This window comes from Gossypium arboreum, chromosome 13, assembly GCF_025698485.1.
Source record: "Gossypium arboreum isolate Shixiya-1 chromosome 13, ASM2569848v2, whole genome shotgun sequence".
Classification (NCBI taxonomy): Eukaryota; Viridiplantae; Streptophyta; class Magnoliopsida; order Malvales; family Malvaceae; genus Gossypium; species Gossypium arboreum.
In genome coordinates, this window is record NC_069082.1 from 89,956,080 (window position 1) to 89,967,360 (window position 11,281).

The window sequence follows — 11,281 nt, forward strand, 5'->3', positions numbered from 1 at the left end:
CAGTTAATTTAACCATTAAATAGCATGTAAAATCTTATTATGACATAATTTAAAATGAAAAATTAAAGAAAAAGATTTCTACAGCATCCATTTTACAACTTTTTCTTTAAAATTTTCATTTTAAATTATGCCATAAAATCCGATATCTCATTTAATGGTCGATTTAACAATTTTAGTAATGGAGAGACCTTATGAGTATAACATCAATAACTTGAGGATGTAATTAGAATGTTTTAAAGTTTGAATACCAATTTAGAATGAAAGTTATAGATTGGGTATGTCTGGTGCAATTAATTAATTCTTAATATTTTAACCCTATAAGATATTTGTCATCCCAGCTTGTAGAGTTAAAAGCAACAAAATTGGAATTCAAACTTGATGTAACAAATATGTTTTGAAAATTTTATTTGGTGATATTCAGGTAAAGAAGCATGGAGATACCATTCAGCAGATCATGAAAGGCTAAAAATGCTAAAATACAGTGCGTTCCAGCAAAAGGAAGCCTATGCAACAGTTCTTCACACATCCGAAGATTATGTTTGTGGTGCCGTTGCTTTGGCTCAAAGCATAATCCGAACCAATTCGACCCGAGATTTAATTCTTCTTCATGATGAAAATATCACCCCCGAATCCTTAGTGGGTTTAAAAGCTGCTGGTTGGGACACCCGGCTGATCAATGGAATCCGAAGCCCCTTTGCTGACAAAGATTCATTCAATGAATGGAATTTTAGTCCTCTTAGAATATGGATGCTAACTTGGTATGATAAAGTTGTTTTCATTGATGCAGATGTTCTAGTTTTCAACAACATTGATTGGCTATTCGTTTTTCCTCAACTATCAGCTGCTCCAAATGATAAAACCTTGTTTAATTATGGGGTGATGGTGATAGAGCCATCATTGTGTATGTTTGAAGATTTGATGGTTAAAGTTTTGGAAATGGATTCATACAATGGCAGTTATCAAGGGTGGTTGAATGAAGTCTTTATATGGTGGCATAGGTTGCCTTTTCAGGTGAATTTCCTCAAGGATTTCGAAGGGGAAGAAGGCCGGCGTCAGGAAAAGATCCTGGATGAGATTTCGGTCCTACATTTTCTGGGGTTGAAGCCATGGATGTGTTACAGGGATTATGATTGTAATTGGGATAAGGAAGGAATGCAGAGGTTTGCAAGTGATAAAGCTCATGAGAAATGGTGGCAAGTGTATGATGAAATGCCTGAGACACTGCAACCATATTGTGGCCTAACAGAGCACATGAATTGGAGATTAAAGAAGTGGAGATGGATAGCTAGGAGCCTTAAACAACCTGATGAACATTGGAAGATTGGTGTAACAGATCCTCGACAGTACAATCTTGGTGCTTGAGAAAGGGTAAGTGCCAAATTCTTGAAGGGAAAATAGAAGAATTTGTCTTTATTTTTTCTTTCTAATGCAAAATAGTATGTATTTGGTGTTTTTTTTTTTATAGATTTTATGTAAGATTTTGAAAGTGTGGAACAAGGATTCAACTTATGCCACAAACCTCTGTAAAAGAAGTTATAGAATTCTTTCAATACAATAAAATATAATACTTAATCCCCCATCAATCTCTACGCTATTTCTTTTTTATATTTTTAGTCTCCAGTTTATGTTTACACAGTTGTTTTGCCCTACGTTAGTCGCATTTGTATGTGAATGTCAGATATAGATATGTATCCAACACGGGCATGTTCACTTCAAGCAATTGAAGTTACAGTGAACGTAATTTCTGAAATGTTTTATGTTTAAACAGTTCGCTTCAAGCAATTCTGATAGATCAAAGACGATCATGACCAAAAGAATTCACTAACAATCATTTTAAAGCTTTCTTTTCTATAAAACCAATAAAGGTATACTCAAGAGTTATTCAAGACCAAATTGGAGATAAAACATCCAAAAAGTTCAGAACATATGGTATTCAACAGGTTTCCCTATTAATGGAAAATAACAGAGAATAAACATCTAACCTGGAACCTGAGTTGCTCTGACTTCATTTCTATTGAAGTGCCCGTGTCCGGCATCTATATCCAATGCATATTTGGACATATCCTCCAAGTTCCCTCCAAATATATATAAATCTGGGAAATTTTGAATATATCGTGTCGGACATATACCTATGTCTGACACTCAGTCGGAGTAACATTCCCTGGTACATAGCCTTCTTCCAACATGAGTTTCAATAGCTCTTCCAGAATCCCATACATAAGCTCTGCTTGTGGATGCATTCTATCTTGCACAACAAAGCTGTGGACTTTCTTTTCAGTCTCTATCCAACTTATACCAATTTCTTTCGACACCCCGATTTCCTTCATTCTCTTAATGGTCCTTGCTCGTTCTTTCCACTTTCCTCGAGAAGAATATATGTTTGCCATTGATACATATGGCACTGGGCTTTCAGGTGTTTCCAAAATCAGCTGATTAGCTGCATATTTCCCTATTTTAGAATCACCACGAATGCTACAGGTACCAAGCAATGCTTGCCAAACAAGCACGTCAACTTTAACAGGCAATCCCTGAATGAATGTCTTAGCTTCATTGAGGAGCCCTGCCCGGCCTAACATGTCAACAACACAAGCATAGTGTTCTGCCCTGGGAATAATTCCATAAACATCAGTCATCGACTTCAAGAGTTCCATACCCTTTTCGACTAAGCCCACATGGCTACAAGCATGAAGCAAAGAGAGGAATGTAACGTCGGTTGGTGCTATTCCATCTGATCTCATTTCCTCGTATAATTGTAGTGCTCTACAGTCATCCCCATGACGAGCAAAAGCTGCAATCATAGAGTTCCACGAAATTGAGTTCCTTTGAGACATTCGACTGAAGACTTTGGCTGACTCCTCTAAATCTCCACATTTGGAATACATGTTGATAAGCCCATTATTAACATAAGAGTTGAAACCAAAATTTCTTTTAATGCTTAATGAATGAATCTGCTTACCCAAACTCAATGAAGTATCCTCACTGAATACCCCTAAAACTGCTGACAACATATTAGGATCAATTTCAATACCTGACTCGAACATTTTCATAAAAAACCTTTTAGCTTCTTCCTCGAACCCATTTTGTGCCAAACCCATAAGGATTACCGTCATCGAAACCTCATCAAGATCTTGTGCAGATTCAAAAATTTTCCATGCATCAGTCACTTGCCCACATTTAGAATACATGTCCATTAGTGAACTCTCGATGCAGACTTCGGACTGGATCCCTAACTTCCATAAAAGACTATGAATTTGACGCCCTCCCGTTAGTGCTTGCAAACCAGAACATGCCATCAATGAGCTTAAATAAGTTAAAGAATTTGGACACACAGGCCCCGAACGCATTTGATTAAACAATTCCAAGCTTTCTTCATACAGTTCATTTTGCACCAAGCCGGAGATCATAGCTGTCCAAGTAATAACATTCCTTTCAAACATCTCATCAAAAACCTGCCTCCCCGAACTCAAACATCCACATCTAAAATATGAAGTAATCAAAGAATTCCCTACACTAATTTCTTTTTCATACCCGTTCGAAAATACTAATCTATGCATCATCTTAACGATATGATAAAACTCTACTCTGTCGCAAGCTGATAAAATAGTAGTCAAAGTCGCTTGATCAAACCAACAAATACCAGATTTTCTCATTTGTTTGAAGTATGAGAAGCCCTCATCAAACTTCCCATTCCTTAAAAACCCAGACACCATCGTGTTCCACGAAATGGTATCTCTGATTGGCATTTCATCAAACAGCTTGGTCAAATCAGTTAAAGTGCCACATCTTGAGTACATTCCGAGGAGAGAATTCCAAACAACAATAGCATTATTGGAATCCTTAAAATCTTCAATTGGGTAAAGATTTTCAGGGTTTTTGATGAAGGAAGCGTGGATAGAGGAACCCAGAAGGAAGAATCCTTGTTTCCCAGAGAGGGATAAAAGGAGGCTTAAGTCCAAATGGTTGAGAACAAGTTTGGGGAGATTTGAAGATGGGAATTGGTAGAGTTTTGGGGTTTTGAATGGGGAGAGGATAGAAGAGAAACATGAAGGAATTTGGGGAATTAGTGATGTGAAAATCCATTGGGATTTCATCCATTAAAATTGAAACTGGTCAACGATAGAAATATGTTACTACTATCTGTTTCATTCTGCGTTGGGAGAGAAGCAACGCAATGGGCACAAATTGGGCTTTGCCTTAAATGATTGATACTTTTTTTCGGCTTAATTCCAAATTTTATCCTCAACGTTTTCTCTTCTTTTTAATTTCACCCTAATTGTTTTTGGATTACACCCTTTCTTTTGTAAATTTATTCAAATAGATAATTTTTGGGTGGAAACCGTTAAATCATTAACGGTCAAAAATGTTTGCTGACTGTGCGTGACATTTTTCACTGATTAGGATGCCACGTCAATAAAAATGACGACATGGCAAGTAATTTTTTTAATGAAAATAAAATTATATTATATTAAAAATTTACATGGCCAAATCCAAAAAAAAAAAGATGAAAATTTAAAAAAAATTCAAAAGATCAAAATATATAATTAAAAAAATGTAAAAAATATGGAAATATCATAATAAACTCCAGATTTGTGTAATCATATTTAAATGATGTAGAATAATACAGAGATTAGTGCATCAATATGAAATAAATGCGAAAAATAACACAACTTGAAAAATAATTTTAGATATACCAAATCAGAAATGGGTTTCTTTCACCAAATATGAGATACCGAGTAATCAGAATCATTCAATCAAGTTAAAGAACAGTGTGCACTCCATGATGGTAATTCCAGCCTCTAAGTGTTACTCTTGGAGACACACCTGGAGGGACCTTGAATGATATCTTAATTGACATCTCTTCACCTGGTACTAATGAAAAATAGTTATCCGAGTAATGAACCGGAAGTATTCGACTGTCTTCTCCTTCTTCATGTTCCATCTTTGCACCATGAACCGAGAAATTAAGGAAGAAAGCAACTCCTCCATCACTTCCATTTATCTCTGCAACTCTTAAACCATCACTTTCTCTTGAAAATTGTCTATATAGTCTCTGAAACAAACCCGTTGGCTGTTTCAGATCAGCTCTGGTGTCTGGTATAGGTTCGAGTGAAGTCATATCAAAATCTGAATCATCGTTTCTGACAGCAAAATTGTTCTTGTAGGTTAAAGTTTTGGGATCAGGTTTCTTCGATTTGTTTAGCACCTTCATTTCGACTTCATACGAGGAACCTTTGATGAATGTCTTTGATGTTATCTTAAGAGGTATTCTCTTGTTCCTGTATGGTTCCAGCAGCTTGTAATCTCCACCAGAAACATGTAACCAGTAAAAGTTTCGGGATACAATGCTGTAATTTGAAACGTGGTAGAGTTTGAGAAGGAGAAAGAACACTGGCTTCGGGTTTTTTGACTTTGGATACTTCATCTCACTAATGGAAACTACTTTCTTCGGTGGCAAGGAAAGCTTATCAAAAACTTTGTAATACGGACAAGCTCCTTCAAGATCCCACACTGATGCTTCTATAGCGACATTTGACAATTCCTCTGCAGTAGTATTGACAACCTGTTCATGAAAATGGAGGAAAAGCAGAACTTTCTGTTGAATCGCTGATTGCACTAATAAATACAACCATACCAATTTGTAGCATTTACTTCCCAGCACTTTACCTCTATAAAATATGTAGCAAGATTGAGCTGGACATGGATTGGCTCCGCAGCACAGCGACAACCAAAAAAACCAGCTGTCTGGTCTAAGAGGTGATCATAAAATTGACCACGAAGACCTGTCCATGGGTTCTGCGTCTTCCAAATCAAAACTCCAGTGTATTTGCTCCACATACGGGACGTCCAACCCTCTAATAAAGCTCTATACTGAATGTAATTAACAAGTTGAGCCTGAGATGATTATGTAAGGAAGTTAGCGTTAAAATCAAAGAGAACGCAAATGCATTCCCAATTAAAGGAAAAGATTTTCGTGTAATACCTTCAAGCAAAAATCATCCAGATCCTTTGGGGTTCCATACAGTTCAATCTGGTCATGAACCTTCCCGGGTTTCGAGTAAGGAAGATATTTGTGGTATTGCCAAATAGGATTTGGAACTTCTTCAGTGTAACCATTGGGAAGCTTCTTAAACAATGGAATTTGCCAACCTTCACGAGGCATGGTTGCTCTGATGGTAGCTGCAACTGGAATTCCTACAGAACCAACCTCAGGGTTGAAACCATATTTGTAAAAGTTATCCTTAAAAGGGTCTTCGGGATTCTGGATTTCATAAGGGCCATCAGTAAAGCCTCCCTTTCCATTACCAAAGCCATCCCACATGGATCCTTGGATATAAACACGTGTGCCATCCAGATATTGACTAGGATCCTTGTATGCTGTGGACAACCCTTCCACAGACGTTATATTTTCACTCTGGCTCTTGAAAAATGGATGCAGTTTCAGGTCATTCTTGAGAGACGTGTTGATATCAGCCGGTGGAACCTGTTCGTTTCCACCAACCCAGAGACCAAGACTAGGGTGATTCCTTAAAAGCTTGACAGTATCTCTGGCACATAGCATGAAAAGATCATGGTCAAGTGGGCCATTTGGATTTGATACTGGGACACCTCTACCATCAACATCACCAGTAATCCAAAACTCCTGCCATACCTACAAATATTATAAATTGGTTACTTCCAGGTTAATCAGGCACATTAATTAAACCTGCTGCCCCAAACTAGTTTCACTTCCTTTCAGAAGGATTTTTAAATTCGTAAAACAGCAGATCATCCTTCCAAATGGTTCCTAATTCTTTATAACCTTCACAACCCTATACATGCTTGAGACTCATCCTTCTTTTCGACCAACAAATTTTGTTTTCTCTCTAAGGAAAATTTGTAAGCACTAAATTAGGCCGATGATAGTACTTGCTTCCAAAAAATGAGCAGAAACACATGTATATATAAAGAGAGACAGAGAACAGAGTTTTACCAGCAAACCATAAACATCACAATAATGATAAAATTCTGGCCTCTCGGCCAACCCACCACCCCAACAACGAATCATGTTCAGATTCATATCTGCATGAAATTTTATGTCTGTTTTATAACGCTCCTTAGAAAGCCGAAGCAAGCAATCAGACAATATCCAGTTACCACCGCGGATAAAAATAGGCTGTCCATTCACCTTGAACAACCTGTCAAAAGATGGCAGTAATGAAACAGATAGAATTTCTAAATGCAATTTTTTAATAATAGTCAAAGTTGATTCCTGAAGTATACCTCCCTCCAGTAGCACTGTCTATATGAGATTCAATTTTGCGAAAACCAAATAGTTGGCCCCAAGAATCAGACTCTCCGTGTCCCTTCACATCAACAGTAATACTGACATTATACAGAGACTGCTTTCCCATTCCATTTGGCCACCATAAGTTGGGCTTGTAGAAGAAAAGCTGCAATATACAGCATAAGCATTTTCAAGTAGTGTTGCAAGTAAATTTTAATAGCAACTTGCAAAAGAACGGATGCTTTGAACCATAACCGTGGGTATCCAATTTCAGGTTGCAAAGAAAGAAAGGATGCTGTTGCAGAGGAATTATCATTTAGTTTCCTCTAAATAATTAATATATTTACTTAATGAGAATAAAAGGGGCGGTTAAAATTTCTCGATGAGATCCAATTCGGTCAAATCTTGCTCCATATTCTCTCAAATGTGTCACTACTCTATATCAAAATGCAAAAAGTCAAACACAAATAAACAATAGAGGGGGCAAAGGCAACTGCTTATCCAAGACAAAGAACTAACTTCAATGCAACCAAGGATGCAACAAAACACATTCAAAAATAAATAAGAAAGTTACCAACACTGACCTGAGGAAATGTATACTGAATACGAGCTCTAGGAGGGATTGAAACATGCTGAGTCTTAAGATGCTCCATTAAGCAAACACTTCCTTCAAGTTCTGTTGTCACTTGGATATTTAAAGAACATTCAGCAACCCAAGAACTTCTGTTTTCCAATTCAGTTGTTGCATGCAAGTATACCCTTGTGTAACGGTCAAAAAACGAAGAAACTAAGTGTGGATCAATTATTTTCACCGGCTGTATCCAAAGCAAATGCATCAACAAACAGCATTTAGATTTAATTACCAAGTATCATAAAATAATGATAGTGAAAACACAAGCACCATCAACAACTGATATCTAGGTCTAAACTGAGTGCTACAAATAAAGGTACTTAGAAGGAAAATTATTTAGAGCATTGTGCAGAAATACGCATGCTCAATACTCAACACTAATACAAGATAAACACTAGTACAACGAAGTTTTTAAGTCTTATGCATAAATCTTACCCCGGTAACAGATATTGAGACTTCATCCCAGATACCAGTGTTCCGATCCCTGAGACAAGTAGAGGTCAGATATTAAGATATCGAGTTTTGCAGCTTTAGAAAACAGAGGTTGGATCCTAGCTGACAGTTCAAAAACTTCTAAGACATACAATAATAGATGACAAGATAATAGAATACCAAAAAGAAAATGTAATATAATTACATTGATTAGCCTCTATATACTAATAGAACTGCAAATAGAATACCAAAAAGAAAATGTAATATAATTACATTGATTAGCCTCTATATACTAATAGAACTGCATTGTTTTTCTCCCTGCCATATGCACTATAATATATCTTCTAAACAAAAATCTTATCAGAGGATCACCATTCATAACATCATCTAGATTTAGCTCAGAGAAGTATCATTGGATTTGTATCTATACGCGTTTGATCCCTGCTGCTCTTCTCATTGTCACTCTAAATAAATTTTTTTGACAACCATATTGTTGTCTTTCATATCCATTTAACTGATGCTAAGCCTCTAGCTCATAACACCGGTCTACCCAAACTAATAATAGAATATTAGTGTTCTCACTCCTAATTGATTTAGCATACACATTACGATAGGCACTTGTATGTTCAAAGTGCATCTGTTATCACATGAATACACAAATAAAGCTCTAAAATCAAGAGAAGTTGGTCAAAGAACCAAAGAAGGATGAATAAATTTCTTGTTTGCAGTGGCATTAAGTGGAGACAGAAATACGGTTAGACTACACTGTGACAAGTCGCATTATTCATCAGAAAATCAAATATCAGCAAGAATAAGAAAACCAAAACAAAACCCTGAAGTTTCAAAGTTATAATATGTTCACCTCACTGGAGCTATCCAATCCCAGCCCTCAACATATTGTGTGGCAACATCTTTTCCAATCTAAGATGACAAGAAAGGGTGTTAGCAATTAGGTCGCAGTTTTTGCTCATATTATTAAATGCCTACAATTTAACCTCAAACCATTTTGTTAGAGATAAAACAAATTAATGAACTTTGTTAGAACAAAGTTACTTACCTCATGATCCCCACCTTGCCCACCTGCAGGGGGAATGCTCCCAGGATGGTCCGGAGGGTGAACAAGAACAGCCAGCAAGTTTGAACCATCAGGATTTAGGATATCAGTGACTTCAAGGGAATGTCTTCGAAACATCCCTTTAGGGAGGACCCTTTTGTGCCCATTTAAGTATAACTCTGCAGAGTAATTGATTGCACGAAAATTCAGATCTAAATGCTGAGCTCCTGACTGCAAAATATAAAGTAAATCAGAACAGAGCATTTGTTAGTTGCATATAACATTTTCAAGATTTAGGGAACACAGTTCTGACCAATTAAACATCTACCTCGTATACAAACCAAAACAAAAAATTTTAGTGTTTTAAACTCATATTTAACCTCACAGATTTCATGTCAAAACACTGCATACCAGCTTACACTGGAATTTTGTGAAAAACCAGAATGTGTAGTACTCCCTTCCAGAATCAGCTATATCAAGGATCGTCTCGTTCTCCAAACCGTAAAAGGGATCACCAACAACTTTGTTCTCTACTAGAGTTGCCAAAACACTGTCGATCAAGAACAAGTTATCCAAACCATTAAGATGAGAACTCACATACTAGCTCCATTCAAGACAATTGACTTTGTATCCAAATTCAACTATAATATTTTTCATGACAAGGAGCAAGGTCATTTTTGCATTTGATAGGATCGTAGAAGCAGATGTAGAATCATCAAATGATTCAATTATTAAGTGAAGACCGACAATTATAGTCCAAATTTCAACCCATAAAAATGATAAATAATTAAAAGGATTGAAAATTTTTTAAGCACATTGATCTAAAAACGATCATTCCTTTTGTTTCTTTTGCCACTTGCCTTTCGCTTCCTTAAAAAAAGGAGCGACAATTATGGCGTTATATCAACAAAACTACAATTTTTTTTTAATTTAAAAAAAAAGTTGAAAAAGCTAACAACCAAGCAGAACCTAATTATGAAATTTGATTTATTATCCTAATGTTGTTATAACTCTCTCATTTTCCTTCAAAATTAAGTGATGCATAACTAGCAATTTTCTCACTCAAATCTTTGCATTTGCTATCCACATTAAAACATGAGAAAAGTCAAGTCAATCCAGCAAAACTCAGCCTACATTTAAACAAAACTAGAAGTAAATGGACTGCTGTATATGCAAAATATACAAAATCAGAACAAATATATACACAAGTGGAGGTTTATTACGTTCCAGGAACGACAGCTTCCATCCAGGGAGAGGTTGGGCTAGTTGGGGGATGAGTGGTGGTGAGCTGAGTTCCGGTGAGTTGAACGTCGGTGGATCTGGCGGCGAGCCATCCCGAGTCAAGCAGAGTCTTTTGCCCAATCTCTGCCATTGCTGAGTGTAGGGAGTGAAGTGAGAAGAGAAGAAGACTTTTGAAGAGTAAAATTTTCTTGTCTTGGGAAGACTTGTGAGCTGACACCGCGTTTGAAACAAGACAGTGTCGGTACTTAATCAATGCCACGTGGTGTTTGTCGACTTGTTTTGTACGGCTGTCATTTCTAGGTGCATCTGATCTCTTTATAATCGGCCTTTTTGTTCACCTCTTCCTGTCTTTTATTTTATGACTTCTGTTGTTACTACTTATTATATTCATTTTAGACAACAGAGATTACATTACAGACCAATGTCTTCATAACATCAACCATCCATTTTCGATTACATTGATTCAATCGATTTTATTATTAAAAATACTTTTAAAAAAACAAATGCTTGAAGTTTGGGCTAGCCTTTTAAAGTTATGATTTATTAGTAAGCCATCTATTTTAGGCCCACAGGATATAACCAAGAAATCCTAAAATATTATATCATTTGACTCTTTCAACTTCTCAAAGCCTCAATCTTTTTTTCTCATTTTTTATTT

The 11,281-nt window shown here is 36.4% G+C and overlaps 2 protein-coding genes across 3 annotated transcripts; both read right to left on the reverse strand.

Annotated features, from left to right (window-relative positions):
* Positions 1 to 278: 278 nt before the first annotated feature.
* Positions 279 to 4,189, reverse strand: LOC108461478 (pentatricopeptide repeat-containing protein At3g05340). The gene is made up of 2 exons (XM_053023757.1): positions 1,983 to 4,189; positions 279 to 697 (listed from the first exon to the last, which is right to left on the reverse strand). Exon 1 carries the CDS (start codon positions 4,089 to 4,091, stop codon positions 2,130 to 2,132), a length of 1,962 nt encoding a protein of 653 aa, XP_052879717.1. The 5' UTR covers positions 4,092 to 4,189; the 3' UTR covers positions 279 to 697; positions 1,983 to 2,129.
* Positions 4,190 to 4,567: 378 nt separating this feature from the next.
* LOC108464371 (mannosylglycoprotein endo-beta-mannosidase-like) lies at positions 4,568 to 11,063 on the reverse strand. Of its 2 annotated transcripts, XM_017764647.2 has the most exons (11): positions 10,605 to 11,063; positions 9,793 to 9,931; positions 9,385 to 9,612; positions 9,190 to 9,248; positions 8,331 to 8,379; positions 7,849 to 8,079; positions 7,261 to 7,430; positions 6,971 to 7,175; positions 5,981 to 6,649; positions 5,665 to 5,892; positions 4,568 to 5,560 (listed from the first exon to the last, which is right to left on the reverse strand). In XM_017764647.2, exons 1-11 carry the CDS (start codon positions 10,751 to 10,753, stop codon positions 4,757 to 4,759), a joined length of 2,931 nt encoding a protein of 976 aa, XP_017620136.1. In that variant the 5' UTR covers positions 10,754 to 11,063; the 3' UTR covers positions 4,568 to 4,756. The 2 variants fall into 2 exon arrangements, with proteins under 2 accessions (XP_017620136.1, XP_052880035.1); XM_053024075.1 differs by lacking the exon at positions 10,605 to 11,063 and having other exon boundaries at positions 9,801 to 9,931.
* Between the last annotated feature and the right edge of the window lie 218 nt (positions 11,064 to 11,281).

Bases quoted from the DNA above. Each gene is read 5' to 3' on its own strand.
- LOC108461478 (XM_053023757.1), bottom strand. From the start codon at position 4,091: ATGAAATCCCAATGGATTTTCACATCACTAATTCCCCAAATTCCTTCA.
- LOC108464371 (XM_017764647.2), bottom strand. From the start codon at position 10,753: ATGGCAGAGATTGGGCAAAAGACTCTGCTTGACTCGGGATGGCTCGCC. The intron at 8,080-8,330 runs GTAAGATTTATG...CTTTGGATACAG, and splicing joins TCTCAATATCTGTTACCGGG to CCGGTGAAAATAATTGATCC. The intron at 6,650-6,970 runs GTAAAACTCTGT...TAATATTTGTAG, and splicing joins GTGATGTTTATGGTTTGCTG to GTATGGCAGGAGTTTTGGAT.